General features: G+C 53.5%; 1 protein-coding gene across 1 annotated transcript in view; it reads left to right on the top strand.

Annotated features, from left to right (window-relative positions):
* The first annotated feature begins 3536 nt into the window (after nucleotides 1–3536).
* Nucleotides 3537–27114, top strand: part of aoc2 (amine oxidase copper containing 2) — a 39634-nt gene continuing 16056 nt past the window's right edge. Inside the window, exons 1-3 of the mRNA XM_072442329.1 lie at nucleotides 3537–5100; nucleotides 11685–11803; nucleotides 18486–18652. Of these exons, the coding sequence (XP_072298430.1) occupies nucleotides 3543–5100; nucleotides 11685–11803; nucleotides 18486–18652 (1844 nt within the window). The 5' untranslated portion in view covers nucleotides 3537–3542. The remainder of the gene's footprint in view (nucleotides 5101–11684; nucleotides 11804–18485; nucleotides 18653–27114) is intronic.

The raw sequence follows: 27114 nt of genomic DNA, 5'->3' as shown, positions 1-27114 counted from the left end.
CTCATGTCGGGGGCTCATGTCGGGGGCTCATGTCGGGGGGGCTCATGTCGGGGGCTCATATCGGGGGGGCTCATGTCGGGGGGCTCACTCATGTCGGGGGGCTCATGTCGGGGCTCATGTCAGGGGGCTCATGTTGGGGCTCATGTCGGAGGCTCATATCAGGGGGGCTCATGTCGGGGGCTCATATCGGGGGGGCTCATGTCGGGGGCTCATGTCGGGGGCTCATGCCAGGGGCTCATGTCGGGGGCTCATGTCGGGGGCTCATGTCGGGGGGGCTCATGTCGGGGGCTCATATCGGGGGGGCTCATTTCGGGGGGGCTCATGTCGGGGGGCTCATGTCAGGGGCTCATGTCGGGGCTCATGTCGGGGGGCTCATATCGGGGGGGCTCATGTCGGGGGGCTCACTCATGTCGGGGGGCTCATATCGGGGCTCATGTCGGAGGCTCACTTCGGGGGGCCTCATGTCGGGGGCTCATGTCGGGGGGCTCATATCGGGGGGGCTCATGTCGGGGGCTCATGTCGGGGGGCTCATGTCAGGGGCTTATGTCGGGGCTCCTGTCGGGGGGCTCATATCGGGGGGGCTCATGTCGGGGGGCTCACTCATGTCGGGGGGCTCATATCGGGGGTTCGTGTCGGGGGGCTCATGTCGGGGGGCTCACTCATGTCGGGGGGCTCATATCGGGGCTCATGTCGGAGGCTCACTTCGGGGGGCCTCATGTCGGGGGCTCATGTCGGGGGGCTCATATCGGGGGGGCTCATGTCGGGGGGCTCACTCATGTCGGGGGGCTCATGTTGGGGCTCATGTCGGAGGCTCATTTCGGGGGGCCTCATGTCGGGGGCTCATGTCGGGGACTCATGTCGGGGGCTCATATCAGGGGGGCTCATGTCGGGGGCTCATGTCGGGGGGGCTCATGTCGGGGGCTCATATCGGGGGGGCTCATGTCGGGGGCTCATATCGGGGGGGCTCATGTCGGGGGCTCATGTCGGGGGCTCATGCCAGGGGCTCATGTCGGGGGCTCATGTCGGGGGCTCATGTCGGGGGGGCTCATGTCGGGGGCTCATGTCGGGGGGCTCATGTCAGGGGCTCATGTCGGGGCTCATGTCGGGGGGCTCATATCGGGGGGGCTCATGTCGGGGGGCTCACTCATGTCGGGGGGCTCATATCGGGGGTTCGTGTCGGGGGGCTCATGTCGGGGGGCTCATGTCGGGGCTCATGTCAGGGGGGCTCATTTCGGGGGGGCTCATGTCGGGGGGCTCATGTCGGGGGCTCATGTCGGGGGCTCATATCAGGGGGGCTCATGTCGGGGGCTCATGTCGGGGGGGCTCATGTCGGGGGCTCATATCGGGGGGGCTCATGTCAGGGGCTCATATCGGGGGGGCTCATATCGGGGGCTCATGTCGGGGGCTCATGTCGGGGGGGCTCAGGTCGGGGCTCATGTCGGGGGCTCATGTCGGGGGCTCATGTCGGGGGCTCATATCGGGGGGGCTCATGTCAGGGGCTCATATCGGGGGGGCTCATATCGGGGGCTCATGTCAGGGGCTCATATCGGGGGGGCTCATGTCGGGGCTCATGTCGGGGGCTCATGTCGGGGGCTCATGTCGGGGGCTCATATCGGGGGGGCTCATGTCGGGGGCTCATGTCGGGGGGGCTCATATCGGGGGCTCATGTCGGGGCTCATGTCGGGGCTCATATCGGGGGGGCTCATTTCGGGGGGGCTCATGTCGGGGGGCTCATGTCGGGGGCTCATATCAGGGGGGCTCATGTCGGGGGCTCATGTCGGGGGGGCTCATGTCGAGGGCTCATATCGGGGGGGCTCATGTCAGGGGCTCATATCGGGGGGGCTCATGTCGGGGGCTCATATCGGGGGCTCATGTCGGGGGCTCATGTCGGGGGGGCTCATGTCGGGGGCTCATATCTGGGGGGCTCATGTCAGGGGCTCATATCGGGGGGGCTCATATCGGGGGCTCATGTCGGGGGCTCATGTCGGGGGGGCTCATGTCGGGGCTCATGTCGGGGGCTCATGTCGGGGGCTCATATCGAGGGGGCTCATGTCAGGGGCTCATATCGGGGGGGCTCATATCGGGGGCTCATGTCAGGGGCTCATATCGGGGGGGCTCATGTCGGGGGCTCATGTCGGGGGCTCATATCGGGGGGGCTCATGTCGGGGGCTCATGTCGGGGGGGCTCATATCGGGGGCTCCTGTCGGGGCTCATGTCGGGGGGGCTCATGTCGGGGGCTCATATCGGGGGGGCTCATGTCAGGGGCTCATATCGGGGGGGCTCATATCGGGGGCTCATGTCGGGGCTCATGTCGGGGGCTCATATCGGGGGGGCTCATATCGGGGGGGCTCATGTCGGGGGCTCATGTCGGGGGCTCATGTCGGGGGGCTCATGTCGGGGCTCATGTCGGGGGCTCATGTCGGGGGGGCTCATATCGGGGCTCATATTGGGGGGGCTCATTTCAGGGGGGCTCATGTCGGGGGCTCATGTCGGGGGCTCATGTCGGGGGCTCATATCAGGGGGGCTCATGTCGGGGGCTCATGTCGGGGGCTCATGTCGGGGCTCATGTCTGGGGCTCATATCGGGGGCTCATGTCGGGGGGCTCATGTCGGGGCTCATGTCGGGGGCTCTTGTCGGGGGGGCTCATGTCAGGGGCTCATATCGGGGGGGTTCATGTCGGGGGCTCATGTCGGGGGCTCATGTCGGGGGGCTCATATTGGGGGGGCTCATGTCGGGGGGCTCACTCATGTCGGGGGGCTCATATCGGGGGTTCGTGTCGGGGGGCTCATGTCGGGGGCTCATATCGGGGGGGCTCATGTCGGGGGATCATGTCGGGGGCTCATGTCGGGGGGGCTCATGTCGGGGGATCATGTCGGGGGGGCTCATGTCGGGGGGGCTCATGTCAGGGGGGCTCATGTTGGGGGGGCTCATGTCGGGGGCTCATATCGGGGGGGCTCATGTCGGGGGATCATGTCGGGGGGGCTCATGTCAGGGGGGCTCATGTTGGGGGGGCTCATGTCGGGGGCTCATATCGGGGGGCTCATGTCGGGGGCTCATATCGGGGGGGCTCATGTCGGGGGATCATGTTGGGGGGGCTCATGTCGGGGGCTCATATCGGGGGGCTCATGTCGGGGGATCATGTTGGGGGGGCTCATGTCAGGGGGGCTCATGTTGGGGGGGCTCATGTCGGGGGCTCATATCGGGGGGCTCATGTCGGGGGCTCATATCGGGGGGGCTCATGTCGGGGGATCATGTCGGGGGGGCTCATGTCGGGGGATCATGTCGGGGGGGCTCATGTCGGGGGGGCTCATGTCAGGGGGGCTCATTTAACAGTTTCATCAACTGTTTAAGATGTTGTTCTTTTGTGCTTTTACTTGGCACAGATCAGACATAGAATACTTGATTATTCCGCGCAGAACAAATCTGAAAACTCTATCAAATGATCTGGTCACGTGTGCACTCAGGGCGTGAGGGCGTGTCCCGTGGGAAGTGTCCAGGCCCGGGTCCAGCCCCGGGTCCAGTCCTGAGGCTGCAGCTGTAGGATGAACTCTCTGGTGAAGTGGGCCGTGGGGCTCCTCGTGCTCTTCTCTTTGCTCCTGAACCTCGCGCTGATCGTGGGCTTCTCCCGCCGGACGCCCGCGTGCGCCGCGCGGAGCAAACACGCGCCGCGGGGCAAACATGACGAGCGCAGCCGCGTGTTCGCGGACCTGAGCCGGGACGAGTACGCGCAGGTCCAGGACTACATGCTCCGACAGAAGGACCTGGACATCTCCACGCGCCAGACCACGAGACCGGACCAGAACTTTCTGTTCCTCATTGACCTGCGCGTGCCACGAAAGTCCGAGGTTCTGGCGCACCTGGACGCGCGCGGGCCGGCGCCCCGCAGAGAGGCCACAGTGGTGGTCTTCTACGGGACTCGGGGCCACATCAAAGAGTATGAAGTGGGGCCACTGCCTGACCCGAGCTCCCACCGCGACGTGACGCGTGAGCGCTACGGCACCGAGCTCCCGCTGAGCGCGCGCACCGTGACCATTGGAGAGTACGTCCTTCTGTTCACGTTACTGGAGGAGAAAGTGTTCGTGCCGCTGTCGGACGTCCTGCACGAGAGCTTCGGCGTGGACCAGGAGCACAAACTCAATGCGTTTGAGCAGATGCCGCGCGGGACACGCGCGGGAGAGCGCAGGACTTGGATCTCGTTCTTCCGGGACCTGTCCGGTATGTACGTGCAGCCCGTGGGCTTTGAGGTGCTCGTGGACCACCTCAGCACCAACGCGTCCCAGTGGCGCGTGGAGCGCGTCTTATACAACGGCCAGTACTTTGAGTCAGTGGACGCGCTGCGGGACGCATACCGCGCGGGCACCGTGCAGAAGATCGTGAAGGCCCCGTGGGAGGACTACGGCTCCCTGAAGCCCCGGACAGGACCCCTGCAGCTCGGACCTCAGCTCATGAGCCCCGAGGGCGCCCGCTACAGCGTGAGCCACAACCACGTGATCTACCTGGACTGGAGCTTCGCGTTCGGCCTCAGCGCGCTCACGGGCATGCGCGTGTTCGACGTGCGCTTCAGACACGAGCGCATCGTGTACGAGCTGAGCGTGCAGGAGGCCATGTCCGTGTACGGGGCCGTCACCCCGGGGATGGGCATGACCAAGTTTCTGGACTCCAGTATCGGCATCGGGCGATTCGCTCACGAGCTGGTGCGCGGCGTGGACTGTCCCTATGACGCCATGTACGTGGACACGTACAGGTACATCGACGTGCCACGGCCCGTGCGCTTCCGGAACTCCATCTGCATCTTTGAGCTGTCCCTGGGACAGCCGCTGCGCAGACACTTCGCAGACTTCTTCCACCACAGTTATGGAGGAATGGCGAACAGCGCGCTGGTCATCAGGACCATCACGGCCATCGGGAACTACGACTACATGTGGGACTTCATCTTCTACCAGACCGGGGCCGTGGAGGCCAAAGTTCACGCCACTGGATACATCTCCTCGTCCTTCCTCGTGCAGGGCAGTCTCAAACACGGCCACCAGGTGGCGCCAAACGTGCTCGGCAACTTGCACACGCACTTCATCAACTTCAAAGTCGACCTGGACGTGTTGGGTGAGATGAACATGATTTATTACGAATGGTGGACTGAAACTTAAATGTCTGAAACCTTTTTTACACAATAGACATTGGTTATTACATACCCAATGTCTATTTCAAATGGAATTTACTTTCTATTCAAATGTGACATTGAGTTAAACACATTACGTGTCAAACAGCTCCTTCTATATTGGAAAGTAATATTCAAACATCATTTTACACTATAATAGCCCAGTGTGCAATAACAGGCACATACTGGGACAAACTATTTCACAAATACAAACCCTGAAAAGTTGCTGGGCCAGACAGCATGGGCGGAGCAGGGGGGGTGGCTCAGGGGGGCCCTGACGTGGTTTGGCTAGCTCAGTCTTTGAAGCAGTGGTCCCCAAACTTTTTGACCTGAGGGCCACATTGGGTTCTAAAATTTGGCCGAGGGGCGGGGCCAGGAAAATATGGTGTGTTTGTGTGAACTAATGAATTACTATAAATTACACACAAGATTTGACCTGTAACTTGTAACAAAGCAACAAATGCAAGGCTCAACGTACAAATTGTTTTCCAAATGCATTAAATAAGGATTCATTTAATTACATTTCAGTTGAATAAACACAGCAGGAAAATTGACCTTCTATTTCAGTGGGAACAGTGTTGATGCCAGTGCATCAAAGTAAGTTTTGTTGTGGCCATTCTCAGAATCGATCCTTTGGTGTTGGTCAGTGAAGCTAGATCTGTGACGTTTGTTCATGTTCATGACACTGAATGTCACACATATGCAGGTCGAGCCAAACAAGACCAGCATCTTCTGTGCGTCCTCCGGCGGTTTGGAAAACTCGTTCAGTGAAGCATAAAAGTCGTTAAGTTTAAGAGTGTTGGACCGTTTTTTAATAAGCCGTTCTTCTACCCATAAATGATTCATATCCATAAATAAAAAATCTTAATGTCACTAGAATAGTCAAACATTTTGACTGTTGTTGCACGTCTGTCCTTCTCACGTCTCCAGTGGTTGGACACTTTGTCCATGTTGATGCTTGGTTTGCTTCTTGCTGTGACTTTATGCTCACGCATCAGTAGTGATGCGTATTTTACACCAGGGTCTCGTGACGCACGCGGCGCACTCTCAGTCCGCTTTAGTCCTGCTTTTGAACAAATCACAGCTGTCTCTAGTGTCCCCTCTGTCCCCTTTGTCCTTGATGACTCTGTGTGGCTGATTTACCTGAGTCTTCACATCTGGATCATCTGCTCCTGAGCGCGTTACGTTGTGACATGAGATATTTACACAGAAATATGCTCCAGATAATGATGCACATGTGTCTTTTGACTCGTGAGTCAGGTCTGGCCAAGAAAGTCTCATTTACACAATAGTGACTCACCAGTGTCTGTTGAACGTGCTGCGCCTCGGCCCGCGGTCCGCGCTGCGCCTCGGCCCGCGGTCCGCGCAGTATAAGACCTGTACAGGAACCCCCGGCACCACATGACTCTCTGTATAAGACCTGTACAGGAACCTCAGGCACCACATGACTCTCAGTATAAGACCGGTACAGGAACCCCCGGCACCACATTACTCTCAGTATAAGACCTGTACAGGAACCCCAGGCACCACATGACTCTCAGTATAAGACCTGTACAGGAACCTCAGGCACCACATTACTCTCAGTATGAGACCTGTACAGGAACCCCCGGCACCACATGACTCTCAGTATAAGACCTGTACAGGAACCTCAGGCACCACATTACTCTCAGTATGAGACCTGTACAGGAACCCCCGGCACCACATGACTCTCAGTATGAGACCTGTACAGGAACCCCCGGCACCACATTACTCTCAGTATGAGACCTGTACAGGAACCCCCGGCACCACATGACTCTCAGTATGAGACCTGTACAGGAACCCCCGGCACCACATGACTCTCAGTATGTTTCCTTTGAGCTTCATATTCTGGGTCACACCATCAACGCTCTGATCTGAGCTGGAATAAAGTAGTTTTTCAAAGAAGGTAAATTTAAGCCTCCTTTTTCTTTAATAAATGTAATGTTTTGAATCAGATACAGGTTCTTTTCCTTTGCCAAATAAATCTTGAGATTGTTTTATTCCACTCGTCAAACATCCGGTTGGGGATGGAACTCTGAAGTCTTTGTATCCAGACATTGGACCAATATCACAGAGGGAATGCATCACATTGGCAGTGTTCTGGCTGAGGGGTTTGGGCTTGGCGGGCCGCCATGCTACGGCTGGTCACCGCCACGCCCAAAAGATACCGCCAGGTATTAAGATAACCGTGAAAAGCACCACGGCGCTCGCACGGGGATCTTAAAGTACTCCAGCGCTGTAGTACTTTTTGCTGTGAGAACACTGCATTGGGTGTGGACATTTCTGGTTTGGTCAGATATGGCAGGACATCAGCCGCCCCATAAATTGTTGGACCAATGGTGACCATTCATTTTGATTCTTCTGTTGGACAATCATAAAAAGCCCCAACTCAGCTCTTTGGTCAAACACAACAGATGCTAAACATAAGAACCACAAAATCCAAACTCAATAGAACAAAATTCGAAAAAAAGCTCATGCCTAAAACAAGCAAGTGTTCTAAACGAGATCATAGGGTGGAGGGAAAACCATTTTCCAGGTGAAAAGGCCCCGGTACGGTTGAACCTTTCGCCTGGGAATGTACAAATTAAAGTTGGAACACGCTGGCCGCATTGGGCAAAAACTCATGTCCACTGCTGCAAAGTTGCGGTAGCTCCGCGCTACATTCTTGGTTCTCCATGTTGTCCAGTTTGTCTATCTAAACACACACCTGGTTTGTCAATTCTTCCACTTTTGGTTTGTAAAGTAGAGACGTGTCCCTCAGGTTGGAGACCTCCCCCTCGGTTGCTGTGGCTCGGGTGTCCAATTCGCCATTCTTCGAATTCAAATCGCATTTTCCACCATCTTTGTAATCTTGTCCGTGAAGCAAAGCCGCCATAACCACCGGGTCTATCTCGCTCCAGGTCCTCTCCACAGCCCCAGGTCCTCTCCACAGCCCCAGGTCCTCTCCACAGCCCCAGGTCCTTTCCACAGCCCCAGGTCCTCTCCACAGCCCCAGGTCCTCTCCACAGCCCCAGGTCCTTTCCACAGCCCCAGGTCCTCTCCACAGCCCCAGGTCCTCTCCACAGCCCCAGGTCCTCTCCACAGCCCCAGGTCCTCTCCACAGCCCCAGGTCCTCTCCACAGCCCCAGGTCCTCTCCACAGCCCCAGGTCCTCTCCACAGCCCCAGGTCCTCTCCACAGCCCCAGGTCCTCTCCACAGCCCCAGGTCCTCTCCACAGCCCCAGGTCCTCTCCACAGCCCCAGGTCCTCTCCACAGCCCCAGGTCCTCTCCACAGCCCCAGGTCCTCTCATCATATTTCTTTATCCCTCCCTCCTCTGTTCACACCACATCTAAGAACTGAATGGGCAGAGAAGTGAACCAAAGAGGTGTCAATCAACAGTACATCCTTGACCAAAGATGAGGTGAGCAGTGACTTCATAAAACAAAAGCTACTGGTCTTGAGTAAGATAAGATAAGCCTTTATTTGTCCCACAATGGGGACATTCCAGTGTTGCAACACAAAGTATGTACAGAAGTAAATCATAAAAAGCGGATAACTGTACAAATACTCTTGATAAAACATAATAATAACAATAGTAACACTCTTATTTACAGCTGTTATTTGGACAGAGAATATTGCACCAAGATGATTGACATTATGTCAAAGTGATGCACATGGCAGTCGGGACGTCCCGATCAGGTTTTTTGGTCCCTGATCGATTCCGAGTCATGTGATTTTGAGTATCTGCCGATACCGAGTCCCGATCCGATACTTTCATAACACTTTTTTAAAAAAAATGCACAAATGCAACATAAACAGGTTGTCCCCAGTTTTTACTTTATTTCTTAACTCTTTAACAGTGCACCTTTCTTTGAGCTTGAATAAGAAATAATAGTGCAAAATTTGAATTAAATAAAAATAGCAGCTCAACTTAAAATACCAGCAGCAGTAAACAAATAAGCGTATTGTGTGTATTAAATGAAAGTGCAACAGTTTGATAAAGTAAGACATAATGTGCTTTTCAGAACTGCACTCTTAAACCTTCTGACTTAAATAATAAAAAGTATGTTTTTCTTGATGAAATCCGTCTGAATGTCGAGTCGAGAGTAAGTCAGGGGCCAGTGTTCTCACGTTAGCCGCGGTGTCCATCACGCCACGTTGGGAAAGTCCTCATGTACGCAAAGTTGATGAATGCGCGACACAAGCCACACTCCGCACCCCCGTCTCACCCATGGTTTTCTTCATATTAGCTGCGCTTGTCCATTCCCCAGTTATTGAGCATCTTTTCCTTAATCTGTTTGATGCGCTCTGCTGTGTGGGATTCCCTGAACATGCAGGTCGCACAGCGTCAAACAAAACTAGAGTTTACTGCTGTGAAGTGTGGGCTTTATCCTCCTCCTCCTGCATTATACGGAGCTGATCAGACTAATAAGAATAACATTTATATCCGATCACTGATCGGGATGCAACATCCGATTTTGATCGAGTCTGAAACCACGTGATCGGGCCCGAGTTCCGATCGGGACATCCCGACATGACAGTATTGCACATGATTATGAAGCTGAATGACACATGTTCAGGGCTAACAATGTTTGTTGTAGACCTGCGAAACGTCTCCTTCACACAGCGAGGGTGGATCAGTCACTGAAGCTGCTCTCCAGAGCGGACAGAGTGTCCTGCAGGGGACAGAGTGTCCTGCAGGGGGCGACACTCATGGTCCAGCATAGATGTGAGTTTGGCCAGGACCCTTCTGTCCTCCACCTCCTGCACCGAGTCCAGAGCACAGCCCAGGACGGAGCTTTGTCCAGCCTCTTCCTCTCCCTCTCTGTGATGACCACACCTACAGGAGCTGATGCACCACAGAGTCAGAGAAGGTCTTCAGGAGTGGCCCTGTCAGGAGTGGCCCTGTCAGGAGTGGCCCTGTCAGGAGCGGCCCTGTCAGGAGCGGCCCTGTCACTCCAAAAGATCTGAGTCTCCTCAGGAGGTGGAGCCGACTCTGGCTCTTCCTGTACAGTCTGTGTTATGAGTCCAGTTTGTGGTTCAGATGAACACCCACAGAGGTGGTCCAGGACCAGCTCCAGTGTCTTCATCAGGTGGGACGTGAGAGCCACTGGCCTGAAGCTGTTGAGGTCTTTGGGGCGCGGTGTCTTAGGCACAGGTACCAGACAGGAGGTCTTCCAGACCTGTGGTACCACCCTCAGCTTCAGGCTCATGTTGAAGACATGCTCCATAACTCCACACAGTTCATCTGCGCAGGACTTAAGGAGCCTGGGGCTGATGCCGTCAGGTCCTGCTGCCTTCCTCACTTTAATCCTCTTCAGCTCACTCCTCACCTGTGCTGCTGTGACAGTCAGTGGTTGGCAGGGGGACTGTGTGCTGGGGGGATGGGTGAGTCCAGGCGAAGTGAGGAGCTGATGGGCCGGGGCGGAGGTGCAAAGTCGAAAGGGTGAAGGCCATTGTCCAGCTGTAGAAGAGAGGGCATGCAGCTGTGCAGGGGGAGGGGTCTGTGCAGGGGGAGGGGTCTGTGCAGGGGGAGGGGTGGGCGGTTGATCAAACCACAGGAAGTGAGAGTTTAGCTCGTTCACCCAGGAATTTTGAAGCCCGAGATGGTTTTCAGGCTCCTCCACACTCCCTGAATGTTCTTTTGCTGCAGCTGCTCCTCCATCCTCCTCTTGTAGCCGACCTTAGCCTGCCTGATCTTCCTCCTCAGCTCCTTCTGCACAGTCCTCAGCTCCTCCTTGTTCCCTGACCTGAAGGCTCTCTTCTTCTCCTTCAGCAGAGCCTTCAGTTCATGGTTAATCCATGGCTTGTTGTTTGGAAAACACCGCACCACACAATGTTCTCAAAACAGAAGTTGATGTAGTCCGTGATGCACTCTGTGATGGTGTTGATGTCCTCCCCATGTGGGCCATAGAGCTCAGTCCAGACAGTGGAGTATAGTGTTCTAATCCACCTATAAATAATGTCTCCTTTGGACAGAGCTGTGAATAAAAATGCCCACTTGATCCTTTCAAAACCCTTCTAGGTGTCAAGGTATATCTATAGTAACTACTCAGTTGGTATTAGAATGATTCTTCCAAAGAAAATGCAATAGTCATCTCATCTGAAGAACTGTTCTTGATTAAAATGAATATCTGTAATTTTGATTACATTTTACAATCCTTATCTCTCAAACTTATGGGTCTATACTTGGCTGGGTTGGGGAAGCCCTTGTCACCTTTGGTATGAGTACAATTATAATATATCCACAAGGCCAGCCTCCTTTTTAATAGTATTTCGGGACAAAGTAGCGGTCAGATTTACATTACTGCTACTTCTGTCTATATAATCATCATACAGAATATTAAAATCTCTACTTAACATGTAAAACACAATCCTCCATCCTACCCACCATCTTACCCAGCTAACAAGTTTTGGTTCCCAAATGTAATTAATGTAAATGTAACCTTCATGCAACCTTGACATAGCGTTCCTGGAATGTTCCCTAATTGCAATTTACAGTTTGTAATGCAACAATCCTACATGTTTTAGGAGTGAAGAACATGTTCCAAACTAAAGATATGGAGTACAAGAACGTTTCTCTTCCCTGGCTGCCCGAGCACTACGCGATGGTCCCTCACCTGGTGGAGAAGACTCTGCACACTGAACAGGTACATCTCTGACATGTAAGTGCCATATGAACCATCTCAGACTCTGAGGTCCTCCTGCTGGTGCCAGAGTCAGGACTAAACATGGAGCGGCCTCCTGCTGGTGCCAGAGTCAGGACTAAACATGGACCGGCCTCCTGCTGGTGCCAGAGTCAGGACTAAACATGGACCGGCCTCCTGCTGGTGCCAGAGTCAGGACTAAACATGGACCGGCCTCCTGCTGGTGCCAGAGTCAGGACTAAACATGGAGCGGCCTCCTGCTGGTGCCATAGTCAGGACTAAACATGGACCTAGTCCCAAAGAATATACATTACATCTTGGTGTAAAGGTGTCAGGAGGAAACGAGTAAGAATACCCTACAATGTTCCAACTCTTTGTTTATGTGAACGCAGTTCTTTATTGTACCATGGGGAGGCGCATTTTGGCCTCAATTTTCACAACGAAGTCTGGACGGTTAGTTTTAACCAACTGACTGACGCCGCGTGCGACTGCCTGACTGACGCCGCGTGCGACTGCCGCGTGCGACTGTCTGACTGACGCCGCGTGCGACTGCCTGACTGACGCCGCGTGCGACTGCCTGACTGACGCCGCGTGCGACTGCCTGACTGACGCCGCGTGCGACTGCCGCGTGCGACTGTCTGACTGACGCCGCGTGCGACTGACTGACTGACGCCGCGTGCGACTGTCTGACTGACGCCGCGTGACTGACTGTTATGGAACATACGTGAGTTTAATCATAAAAAGTGCATCAACACTAGAAAAGTCCAAAAGCAGTGTGTGGGGCAAAGGGAGGCGAGGAGAGCCCGCTGCAGGGACTCACGGCTTCGGACTCGTGAACCTTCGGACTCGTGGGCAGCCACCAACTTTGCAGCCCATCTTTAAGGGAGCTGCAACATCAAGAGCAGACTTCAGATAATTCATGGTCAAGTGGACGGATCGGTCTCTTCCCCTGGACTAAAGCTGTTCTCAGCAGGATCACATGACATGATCACATGACACGATCACATGACACGATCACATGGCGTGATCACATGACACGATCACATGACGTGATCACATGACGTGATCACATGACGTGATCACATGACATGATCACATGGCATGATCACATGGCATGATCACATGACATGATCACATGGCACGATCACATGACACAATCACATGACGTGATCACATGACGTGATCACATGACATGATCACATGGCATGATCACATGGCATGATCACATGACATGATCACATGGCACGATCACATGACACAATCACATGACGTGATCACATGACGTGATCACATGACATGATCACATGGCATGATCACATGGCACGATCACATGGCACGATCACATGACACGATCACACGACGTGATCACATGACATGTCACTGAATATTGGCTCTATGTCTTTGAATTTTGAGATCGATTTTTCAGATATTGTCCTTTTCATTATAACTTTATTCTGTGGCTGATGATCTTTAAGAATAAACTGAAAGGTAATTATGAAATGATCTGACAATATAGGGTTTTGAGGGAGGACACTGAGGTCACTAATCTCTGTTCCATACGTTAGGACAAGATCTAGAGTCTGCTTATGGGTGTAAGTCGCTTTATTTACATTTTGAGTGAAACCAATGCTGTCTAACAAGGCGCTGAAGGCATTACTGAGAGAGTCATCACTCACGTTCACGTGGATATTAAAGACTCCAGCTATAACTATAACTTATAATTTTACGCTTAATTGCTTTATGAATATATCGGTGTAATCCCTCATTGGTCCAGGCGTGTTCCATAGTAGAAAAAGCTTCAGTTGTAGTCATCTGGACTCTGGAATCTGTTGTAACAAACAACTCTTTCTATTTCAGGAAGGCTCCTCCCAATGGGCTGGACTTACCACAGAATAGTATAAATATCGGAGTTCTCGACCTAAATTCTTTTATTGATAATGACTCTTGGATGAAGTCAAAACGTCTATTTTTTCTAACTGAGTCCAGATGAAACAACTGAAGCTTTTTCTACTGCTCCATGAATAGCTTTAAAGTGTTCAAAAATTTCGGAGATATTATGGATGAATTTCAACCGCTACATCAATTCAATAACATCAGTAGCTTTCTTCCATCTAAAAAACATTGCCAAAATTAAAAACATAGTGTCCCAACCAGACTTGGAGAGACTTATCCATGCGTTTGTCTCCAGTAGATTAGACTGTAACGGCCGCTCACTGGTCTCTCCAAACGAGTTGTAAAACAGCTGCAGTTCATCCAGAACGCTGCTGCTCGGGTCCTGACTAGAACCAGGAAGTACCATCACATTAGTCCTGACTAGAACCAGGAAGTACCATCACATTAGTCCTGTTCTCAGGTCTCTACACTGCCCCCTGTGGCTCAGAGAAGAGACTTTAAAGCAGCTCTGCTTGTGGACAAGTATCTCTATGGCCTAGCACCAAAGTAAATCTCAGACTTGTGTGTGTCATATGAACCATCTCGGACTCTAAGGACCTCAGGGACCGGCCTCCTGCTGGTGCCAGAGCCAAGACCAGATACAGAGAATCTGTGTTCCAGGTCTATGGGGCAAAGGTCTGGAATAGCCTCCCCGAAGTTGTGAGACAGGTCCCGCCCCCGGCTGTGTTTAAATCCAAGCTAAAAACTGTTTTGTTTAGCCCCGCCTATGACTGACATAATTTTGCCTGGTTTTAATATTTTAAATACTACATTATTTTTATTCTTTACTTTACTCTGAGGTACATTGTTTTACATTTTTATAAACTGCATTGTGTTTTTACTTTATTACTTTTTTTAAAATTGTGATTTAACCTGTTCCCATCCACCTGTGGCCGGCGAGCATTTTCCATATCTCAAATATTCTCTTACATCATCACTTTTATTTCCTTGGTCAATACCAGCAAGTTATACATCATTTTAAAGCTTATTTTCTCAACAAAACGAATATGTCATTGATTTAGATTGAATAATTTGCCCCAAGAAGCAATTGCCAATAGTTTGTGAGAAAGTCTCAACTTTTACAAACGCATGTCCTGTTTGTGTTTATGACGGACGAAACGTCTTTAATTCTGTTCATCCTTGTACTCAGTCTGTCCGTAAGGAACCATTGAACAACAATATACACTTGTATTTTTACTGAAGTTTTCCGATTTCCAGATATTGTCAAGTAAACAGAGTTTTCTTCTTTGACGATATCAGGATTAAGGCTCGTCCGGCGCATTTCTCCGTCCTTAACAAATTACCTGTTTGACTTATAAGATGGTGTTTGGCATCGATCTTTTCTTCAGACTGTTACCTACAGAATGAGACCATCCACCAATTTGTCTGTCCACGGGTTTGTTTGCTACAGCCTCTGGAGGAAAAAATGCGCCACTTCCGATGCGCGAAGCTAACTTTTTTTCCAACTTTTTTAGCCACATAGCTAACGTTAGCAGTGACTTACCGGACTTTGATTGACATATTATTCTAGCCAATAAGAATAGCTTCAGAATGCGGGGCGGGACTTAGGGGTCCCACACACAGAATCCTCTGTATTCACGTGCGTAACGACTGGACTGATCCAAGATGGTGCCTGTGTTCGGCCACGCCACTGCTCGACTCCTGTTATGCCGCTTATTTGTGACGATCGTTACATCGTATGCAGTTTTATCAGCCCAGACATTAGTCTGTTGTGTGTCTGCTGTGCGGGTTTATGACCATGGCGCACTTTTCCGCATCAAAGCGACGATGGAGTCGCTTTTCGACACATGGGACAGGTACAAACAAGCCTTTCCGCCACCCCTTGTTTGTCCACCCAACTCACCTGACGTTTTGCTGCTGTCCCGAGGCCGGAGAAGAGGAGGAAGCGGAGGAGACGAGGCACAAGGTCTGGTGTGCAAGTCAAGCGCAGACGAGCCTTGTGTTCGGAGCACACGAGCCTGGGCTTTGGGAGACGTGCTCGGTGCTTGCGCCTGGTCCCGCTCCTCGATGTTTGCGCCTGTTCGCCGTCTTCACCGCCTGCACGGGCCATCGCGGCTGCTTTCCCGCTGCCTGCCCGTGTCATCGCGGCTGCTTTCCCGCTGCCTGCCCGTGTCATCGCGGCTGCTTTCCCGCTGCCTGCCCTTGTCATCGCGGCTGCTTTCCCGCTGCCTGCACGGGTCATTGCGGCTGTTTTCCTGGAGCCTGCCCGTGTCATCGCGGCTGTTTTCCCGGAGCCGCACCGGTCCTGGAGCCTGCGCGGGATGTGGCGGCTGTTTTCCTGGAGCCCGCGCGCCGCTGGAATTATGAGCGCTGGGGTCCACCGTCCGCTTCCTTGTCTTCGTCGGCTTACCGGCGAAACAGATGGGAATCACGTGACCGTAACGCGTGCCTTCGACAGGTCCCGCTGCGCTCAGCTGAACCGATGGACGTGACGTCATCCACGGTCCGGCTCGGCTTGTTGAATGCCCGTTCAATTGCCAACAAAGCGTTTTCCTTGAATGAACTTTTTACAAGACAAAACCTTGATTTCATGTGTCTTACGGAGACATGGCAGAGAGAGGGAGAGTTTATTCATCTAAATGAACTCTGCCCACCTGGCTGCTCCGTTTCTGCGATGCCTCGCCCTGGTCGACGTGGAGGAGGTCTGGCAGTTGTGTCCCAGGACCGTCACGTGGAGGAGGTCTGGCAGTTGTGTCCCAGGACCGTTACATGTGTAAAGTCATCGACTCACACACTTTCACTTCCTTTGAATCACAGATGATTCAGGTTGGTTCTTCAAGTCCTTTTTACTGTGCTTTAGTCCCCAGCCCCTGGTCCTGGTCTTTTTAAAGGACTTTAGTGACTATTTATCTTCTATTATAAAGCTGGAAAATGTTTTAATTCTTGGGGATTTTAACATTTGGGTCGATGGCTCATCATGCCCTGCAAAGGATCTTTTAACCTTGACTGAAACATTTAACTTTGAGCAGCATGTCTCAGGTCCCACTCACCAAAAGGGACACACTTTAGACCTGGTGTTTTCACTTGGCCTGAGTGTTGCTAACCTCTGTGTGGAGGATGTCCATATGAGCGATCATAGCTGTGTTTTATTTGAATTGAACTTTTCTCCTGAGCCTGTGCCTCAAACATCAGGTCTCAGAGGAGCATTATCACTGCAAATACAGCCGTCCAATTTTCTGCTATGTTTGATCCTCATTTGTTTATGAATTGTCTTGATGTGGACAGTTGAATTAATTCCTTTAACAGCCAATGTTTATCCATTTTAGATCAGGTGGCACCTGTAAAATCCACTGTGTCGTCACAGAAAAAAGCTTGTCCTTGGATAAATGAAGATATCCTAAACCTAAAGAGACTATGTCGGAAAACTGAGCGTCTGTGGAAAACCTCCAGTCTTGAGGTCATAGGTCACACCTCAGAGATCTTGTGTCATCTTACAATGAAATGATGGAAAGTTCCAGATCTGATTACTTCCGTCAGCTAATAACATCCAACAAGAAAAACCCCAAAGTGTTGTTTGACACTATAAATTCTATTGTTTGTCCTTCAGCTGCAGTGACTCCTGTTTCCTGCAAAGCCGACAGCAATGAATTCCTCATGTTCTTTATCGATAAGATCAAGATGATCAAAGACCAAATCCCACTCCCATTGTCTGATAAACCTGTTTCTGTGGAGCCTGTTTCCCAAAACTGGTCTTCTTTTAAGCCTGTCACTCTAGAAGACATCTCAGCTCTGGTGACCAAGATGAAACCCTCCTCTTGTACATCAGATGCCCTTCCCTGCAGGCTCTTCTCAAAGTGTTTGATGTTATTGGCCCCTGGGGGACCAAAATGGTAAATCTCTCTCTTTCTCCCGGTGTGTTCCCTGGTCCATTTAAACATGCCATAGTAGCGCCATTAATGAAAAAGACAAACTTGGACCAGACAGACCCCAAAAGTTTCAGACCTATTTCAAAGCTCCCGTTCATGTCCAAGATCCTAGAGAAGGTGGGCTCTGAACAACTGTCAGACTTCCTAAAACAGTCTAACATTCACGACTCTTTGATGTTTGTGGAAACCAGATTGAATTCTACGGAAACCGCATTGCTAAAAGTGTCCAGTGACATTATGATGTCTGCTGATTCTGGAAAATGCACTGTTCTAGTTCTGCTGGATCTGTCACAGTTGACCTTTGACACCGTCGACCATCATATCCTGTTAAACAGACTGAGGGACCTGATTGGACTATCGGGGTCAGTTCTTCATTGGTTTTCCTCATATTTATCCGGAGCTTTAGTATTGTTGCCTGACAGGGCCACTCCTGACAGGGCCACTCCTGACAGGGCCACTCCTGAAGACATTCTCTGACTCTGTGGTGCATCAGCTCCTGTAGGTGTGGTCATCACAGAGAGGGAGAGGAAGAGGCTGGACAAAGCTCCGTCCTGGGCTGTGCTCTGGACTCGGTGCAGGAGGTGGGGGACAGAAAGTTCCTGGCTAAACTCAAACAAACACTGTTGACCCTGAACACGTGTCACTATACTGTCATACTCACGTGCAATACTGTGAAATAATGTCAATCATCCCTGGTGCAATATTTTCCATATAACAGCTGTAAATAAGGGTGTTATTTTTATAAGAAATGTTATCTGTTTTTTTATTATGTACTTCTGTACCTAATCTGTGTTGCAACCCTGGAATGTCCCCATTGTGGGACAAATAAAGGTTATCCTATCTTATATTTGATTCTCTCTGCACAGGAGGCTGCTCTGCGTCACGGCATTAAGACCCCTCGGTACCTGCACATTTCCAGTAACCAGACCAACCGCTGGGGCCACCCGCGCTCATACAGGCTGCAGGTGTACAGCTTTGCTGGGGACCACCTCCCTGAGAGCCAGCCCGAGGAGAGGTCCATGTCCTGGGCAAGGTCAGGGCACACAGACATCACATACAGAATGTTAAATGTTGTGTTAATTTTGTCCGTGGTGATATGTTGCTGACAAATTCTAAACACAATACTTTTGTTTTTGCTGACATTTTGAACTCAAAGATATGAAAAATGTCTATATACATGAAATACCCGTTTATCTCCCATAGTGTTCACAAAGCATGTTTGGGATGTTCTAGATCGGCGTATACGACAGCCTCTTCCTGTTTGGTGGTTCTGACCCTCCCAGACCCGCCAATACAGCAAAACCAACATTTCAGTGGCCTTTTCTTGTAACCAGCAGGGCCGTCCCAAGCCTTCAGGGGACCCTAAGCGAAACATTTTTTGTTTCTCTGCACCCTCAGAGTGGTAAAAGCTCTAAAAGACACACTTCTTTCCTTTTGGCAACTTTTAACTGGGAACTTAAGAAAACAGAGTGTGAAAGTTGGGATCATATCCCTGATCCCAAAAGAAAGGAAGAACCGATTGGACTGTGCCTCATATAGACCCATTTCTATTCTGAATGTGAAATTCATTTATTACCAAATGACAAACACAAGACAACATAAGACCATCCTTACACATAATGAATCATATACAAAAACAACAAAACAAAGCCGTGTTGATTAGTCTGGACACTGAGATTCTGTAAACTGGCCTTATTCATTTAAAGTGCATAACAAATTTCAAATTGACGATTTAATTGTTCAAAATATCGGGGCTCTTTACAATAGTTCAACATCAATCATTTAAATCAATGGTCATCTGACAGATCCACTGACTCTGGAAAGGGATATGAGGCAGGGTAGTGCCTGGTCTCTCCTCCTGTTTGCTTTGTATTTGGAACCATTGGCCAAATATATTAGACAATCAAAAACAATTCATGGTGTGGTACTTCATAGAGGCCTATCAACAGTTCTGGATTAAAACTATACCCCTCTTTTTATTACTATAAAGATATTAGATAAGATAAGATATTCCTTTATTGTTCCACATGGGGAAATTTCATTGGTGCAACGCAGGTAGATACAGAGGTAGATACAGAAGAACAGATCACTTATAGGAAGTCTGAAAAACACTTTCAGTAGAAGAGTATGACAAGGGGGCGGTGACGTATGACAAGGGGGCGGTGACGCATGACAAGGGGGCGGTGACGTATGACAAGGGGGCGGTGACGCATGACAAGGGGGCGGTGACGTATGACAAGGGGGCGGTGACGTATGACAAGGGGGCGGTGATGCATGACAAGGGGGCGGTGATGCATGACAAGGGGGCGGCGACGTATGACAAGGGGGCGGCGACGTATGACAAGGGGGCGGTGACGTATGACAAGGGGGCGGTGACGCATGACAAGGGGGCGGCGACGTATGACAAGGGGGCGGCGACGCATGACAAAGGGGGCGGTGACGTATGACAAGGGGGCGGTGACGCATGACAAGGGGGCGGCGACGTATGACAAGGGGGCGGCGACGCATGACAAGGGGGCGGTGACGCATGACAAGGGGGCGGTGATGCATGACAAGGGGGCGGCGACGTATGACAAGGGGGCGGCGACGTATGACAAGGGGGCGGCGACGTATGACAAGGGGGCGGTGACGTATGACAAGGGGGCGGTGACGCATGACAAGGGGGCGGCGACGTATGACAAGGGGGCGGCGACGCATGACAAGGGGGCGGTGACGCATGACAAGGGGGCGGTGACGTATGACAAGGGGGCGGTGACGCATGACAAGGGGGCGGCGACGTATGACAAGGGGGCGGCGACGCATGACAAGGGGGCGGTGACGTATGACAAGGGGGCGGTGACGCATGACAAGGGGGCGGCGACGTATGACAAGGGGGCGGCGACGCATGACAAGGGGGCGGTGACGTATGACAAGGGGGCGGTGACGCATGACAAGGGGGCGGCGACGTATGACAAGGGGGCGGCGACGCATGACAAGGGGGCGGTGACGTATGACAAGGGGGCGGTGACGCATGACAAGGGGGCGGCGACGTATGACAAGGGGGCGGCGACGCATGACAAGGGGGCGGCGACGTATGACAAGGGGGCGGTGACGCATGACAAGGGGGCGGCGACGTATGACAAGGGGGCGGCGACGTATGACAAGGGGGCGGTGAGGCATGACAAGGGGGCGGCGACGTATGACAAGGGGGCGGCGACGTATGACAAGGGGGCGGTGACGTATGCGATCAGGTGGTTTTGTGACGTGGGTGAATGAGCTGTATTGGGACAGTGCGGTGATGTGTTGAACTGATGCACAAACTAGCTTTAAAATCCTTGTATAACCCACATAATGCCACAAAGAATAAGAGATCACTAAATGAGGAAGACACACGGTAATGCCCCGTAGCCCCCCCCTCACTATGACAGACTCCCCCCCTCACTATGACAGACTCCCCCCCTCACTATGACAGACTCCCCCCTCACTATGACAGACTCCCCCCCTCACTATGACAGACCCCCCCCCTCACTATGACAGACTCCCCCCTCACTATGACAGACTATGACAGACTCCCCCCCTCACTATGACAGACCCCCCCTCACTATGACAGACCCCCCCTCACTATGACAGACCCCCCCCTCACTATGACAGACTCCCCCCCTCACTATGACAGACCCCCCCCTCACTATGACATACTCCCCCCCTCACTATGACAGACTCCCCCCCTCACTATGACAGACTCCCCCCCTCACTATGACAGACTCCCCCCTCACTATGACAGACCCCCCCCTCACTATGACAGACTCCCCCTCACTATGACAGACCCCCCCTCACTATGACAGACCCCCCCCTCACTATGACAGACCCCCCCTCACTATGACAGACTCCCCCCTCACTATGACAGACTATGACAGACCCCCCCCCTCACTATGACAGACTCCCCCTCACTATGACAGACCCCCCCTCACTATGACAGACCCCCCCTCACTATGACAGACCCCCCCTCACTATGACAGACTCCCCCCTCACTATGACAGACTATGACAGACTCCCCCCCTCACTATGACAGACCCCCCCTCACTATGACAGACCCCCCCTCACTATGACAGACCCCCCCCTCACTATGACAGACTCCCCCCCTCACTATGACAGACCCCCCCCTCACTATGACAGACCCCCCCTCACTATGACAGACCCCCCCCTCACTATGACAGACCCCCCCTCACTATGACAGACTCCCCCCTCACTATGACAGACTCCCCCCTCACTATGACAGACTCCCCCCCTCACTATGACAGACCCCCCCCTTCACTATGACAGACCCCCCTCACTATGACAGACTCCCCCCCTCACTATGACAGACCCCCCCCCTTCACTATGACAGACTCCCCCCCTCACTATGACATACTCCCCCCCTCACTATGACAGACTCCCCCCCTCACTATGACAGACCCCCCCTCACTATGACAGACTCCCCCCTCACTATGACAGACCCCCCCTCACTATGACAGACCCCCCCTCACTATGACAGACTCCCCCTCACTATGACAGACTCCCCCCTCACTATGACAGACTCCCCCCCTCACTATGACATACTCCCCCCCTCACTATGACAGACTCCCCCTCACTATGACAGACTCCCCCCCTCACTATGACATACTCCCCCCCTCACTATGACAGACCCCCCCTCACTATGACAGACTCCCCCCTCACTATGACAGACTCCCCCCCTCACCATGACAGACTCCCCCCCTCACTATGACAGACTCCCCCCCTCACTATGACAGACTCCCCCTCACTATGACAGACTCCCCCCTCACTATGACAGACTCCCCCCCTCACTATGACAGACTCCCCCCCTCACTATGACAGACTCCCCCCCTCACTATGACAGACCCCCCCTCACTATGACAGACTCCCCCCCTCACTATGACAGACCCCCCCTCACTATGACAGACCCCCCCTCACTATGACATACTCCCCCCCTCACTATGACAGACTCCCCCCCTCACTATGACAGACTCCCCCTCACTATGACAGACTCCCCCCCCTCACTATGACAGACTCCCCCCCCTCACTATGACAGACTCCCCCCCTCACTATGACAGACCCCCCCTCACTATGACAGACTCCCCCCCTCACTATGACAGACCCCCCCTGACTATGACAGACCCCCCCCTCACTATGACAGACTCCCCCCCTCACTATGACAGACTCCCCCCTCACTATGACAGACCCCCCCTCACTATGACAGACCCCCCCTCACTATGACAGACTCCCCCCCTCACTATGACAGACCCCCCCTCACACTCCCCCCCTCACTATGACAGACCCCCCTCACTATGACAGACTCCCCCCTCACTATGACAGACCCCCCCCTTCACTATGACAGACTCCCCCCCTCACTATGACATACTCCCCCCCTCACTATGACAGACTCCCCCCCTCACTATGACAGACCCCCCTCACTATGACAGACTCCCCCCTCACTATGACAGACTCCCCCCCTCACTATGACAGACTCCCCCCCTCACTATGACAGACTCCCCCCCTCACCATGACAGACTCCCCCCCTCACTATGACAGACTCCCCCCCTCACTATGACAGACTCCCCCCCTCACTATGACATACTCCCCCCCTCACTATGACAGACCCCCCCTCACTATGACAGACTCCCCCCTCACTATGACAGACTCCCCCCCTCACTATGACAGACCCCCCCTCACTATGACAGACTCCCCCCTCACTATGACAGACTCCCCCCCCTCACTATGACAGACTCCCCCCCCTCACTATGACAGACTCCCCCCTCACTATGACAGACCCCCCTCACTATGACAGACTCCCCCCCTCACTATGACAGACCCCCCCTTCACTATGACAGACTCCCCCCCTCACTATGACATACTCCCCCCCTCACTATGACAGACTCCCCCCCTCACTATGACAGACCCCCCCTCACTATGACAGACTCCCCCTCACTATGACAGACTCCCCCTCACTATGACATACTCCCCCCCTCACTATGACAGACCCCCCCTCACTATGACAGACTCCCCCCTCACTATGACATACTCCCCCCCTCACTATGACAGACCCCCCCTCACTATGACAGACTCCCCCCTCACTATGACAGACTCCCCCCCTCACCATGACAGACTCCCCCCCTCACTATGACAGACTCCCCCTCACTATGACAGACTCCCCCCTCACTATGACAGACTCCCCCCTCACTATGACAGACTCCCCCCTCACTATGACAGACTCCCCCCCCTCACTATGACAGACTCCCCCCCCTCACTATGACAGACTCCCCCTCGATATGACAGACTCCCCCTCACTATGACATACTCCCCCCCTCACTATGACAGACTCCCCCCTCACTATGACAGACTCCCCCCTCACTATGACAGACTCCCCCCCTCACTATGACAGACTCCCCCTCGATATGACAGACTCCCCCCTCACTATGACAGACTCCCCCCCTCACTATGACAGACTCCCCCTCACTATGACAGACCCCCCTCACTATGACAGACCCCCCCTCACTATGACAGACCCCCCCTCACTATGACAGACTCCCCCCCTCACTATGACAGACTCCCCCCCTCACTATGACAGACCCCCCCTCACTATGACAGACTCCCCCCCTCACTATGACAGACCCCCCCTCACTATGACAGACCCCCCCCTCACTATGACAGACTCCCCCCCTCACTATGACAGACTCCCCCCTCACTATGACAGACCCCCCCTCACTATGACAGACCCCCCCTCACTATGACAGACTCCCCCCCTCACTATGACAGACCCCCCCCTCACACTCCCCCCCTCACTATGACAGACCCCCCTCACTATGACAGACTCCCCCCCTCACTATGACAGACCCCCCCTTCACTATGAGAGACTCCCCCCCTCACTATGACATACTCCCCCCCTCACTATGACAGACTCCCCCCCTCACTATGACAGACCCCCCCTCACTATGACAGACTCCCCCTCACTATGACAGACTCCCCCCTCACTATGACAGACTCCCCCCCTCACTATGACAGACCCCCCCTCACTATGACAGACTCCCCCCTCACTATGACAGACTCCCCCCCCTCACTATGACAGATTCCCCCCCTCACTATGACAGACTCCCCCCTTCACTATGACAGACCCCCCTCACTATGACAGACCCCCCTCACTATGACAGACTCCCCCCCTCACTATGACAGACCCCCCCTTCACTATGACAGACTCCCCCCCTCACTATGACATACTCCCCCCCTCACTATGACAGACTCCCCCCCTCACTATGACAGAACCCCCCTCACTATGACAGACTCCCCCTCACTATGACATACTCCCCCCCTCACTATGACAGACTCCCCCCTCACTATGACAGACTCCCCCCCTCACTATGACATACTCCCCCCCTCACTATGACAGACCCCCCTCACTATGACAGACTCCCCCCTCACTATGACAGACTCCCCCCCTCACCATGACAGACTCCCCCCCTCACTATGACAGACTCCCCCTCACTATGACAGACTCCCCCCCTCACTATGACAGACTCCCCCCTCACTATGACAGACTCCCCCCTCACTATGACAGACTCCCCCTCACTATGACAGACTCCCCCCTCACTATGACAGACTCCCCCCCTCACTATGACAGACCCCCCCTCACTATGACAGACCCCCCCTCACTATGACAGACTCCCCCCCTCACTATGACAGACTCCCCCCTCACTATGACAGACCCCCCCTCACTATGACAGACCCCCCCCTCACTATGACAGACTCCCCCCCTCACTATGACAGACTCCCCCCCCTCACTATGACAGACTCCCCCCCCTCACTATGACAGACTCCCCCCCCTCACTATGACAGACTCCCCCCCTCACTATGACAGACCCCCCCTCACTATGACAGACTCCCCCCTCACTATGACAGACCCCCCCTCACTATGGCAGACCCCCCTCACTATGACAGACTCCCCCCTCACTATGACAGACCCCCCCTCACTATGACAGACCCCCCTCACTATGACAGACTCCCCCTCACTATGACAGACTCCCCCCCTCACTATGACAGACCCCCCCCTCACACTCCCCCCCTCACTATGACAGACCCCCCTCACTATGACAGACTCCCCCCCTCACTATGACAGACCCCCCCTTCACTATGACAGACTCCCCCCCTCACTATGACATACTCCCCCCCTCACTATGACAGACTCCCCCCCTCACTATGACAGACCCCCCCTCACTATGACAGACTCCCCCTCACTATGACAGACTCCCCCCCTCACTATGACAGACCCCCCCTCACTATGACAGACTCCCCCCTCACTATGACAGACCCCCCCCTCACTATGACAGACCCCCCCTCACTATGACAGACTCCCCCCCTCACTATGACAGACCCCCCCTCACTATGACAGACTCCCCCCCTCACTATGACAGACCCCCCCCCTCACACTCCCCCCCTCACTATGACAGACCCCCCTCACTATGACAGACTCCCCCCCTCACTATGACAGACCCCCCCTTCACTATGACAGACTCCCCCCCTCACTATGACATACTCCCCCCCTCACTATGACAGACTCCCCCCCTCACTATGACAGACCCCCCCACACTATGACAGACTCCCCCTCACTATGACAGACTCCCCCCCTCACTATGACAGACTCCCCCCCTCACTATGACAGACTCCCCCCCTCACCATGACAGACTCCCCCCCTCACTATGACAGACTCCCCCCCTCACTATGACAGACTCCCCCCCCTCACTATGACATACTCCCCCCCTCACTATGACAGACTCCCCCCTCACTATGACAGACTCCCCCCCTCACTATGACATACTCCCCCCCTCACTATGACAGACCCCCCCTCACTATGACAGACTCCCCCCTCACTATGACAGACTCCCCCCCTCACCATGACAGACTCCCCCCCTCACTATGACAGACTCCCCCCCTCACCATGACAGACTCCCCCCTCACTATGACAGACTCCCCCCCTCACTATGACAGACTCCCCCCTCACTATGACAGACTCCCCCCCCTCACTATGACAGACTCCCCCCCTCACTATGACAGACCCCCCCTCACTATGACAGACCCCCCCTCACTATGACAGACTCCCCCCCTCACCATGACAGACTCCCCCCCTCACTATGACAGACTCCCCCCCTCACTATGACAGACCCCCCCTCACTATGACAGACTCCCCCCCTCACCATGACAGACTCCCCCCCTCACTATGACAGACTCCCCCCCTCACCATGACAGACTCCCCCCCTCACTATGACAGACTCCCCCCCTCACTATGACAGACTCCCCCTCACTATGACAGACCCCCCCTCACTATGACAGACCCCCCCTCACTATGACAGACTCCCCCCCTCACCATGACAGACTCCCCCCCTCACTATGACAGACTCCCCCCCTCACTATGACAGACCCCCCCTCACTATGACAGACTCCCCCCCTCACCATGACAGACTCCCCCCCCTC

Source organism: Eucyclogobius newberryi, unplaced genomic scaffold, assembly GCF_026437365.1.
Source record: "Eucyclogobius newberryi isolate DKJ021-1_F unplaced genomic scaffold, fEucNew1.0.hap1 SCAF_13, whole genome shotgun sequence".
In the NCBI taxonomy this organism is placed as follows: domain Eukaryota; kingdom Metazoa; phylum Chordata; class Actinopteri; order Gobiiformes; family Gobiidae; genus Eucyclogobius; species Eucyclogobius newberryi.
This window is presented reverse-complemented; position numbering and strand designations above follow the sequence as displayed.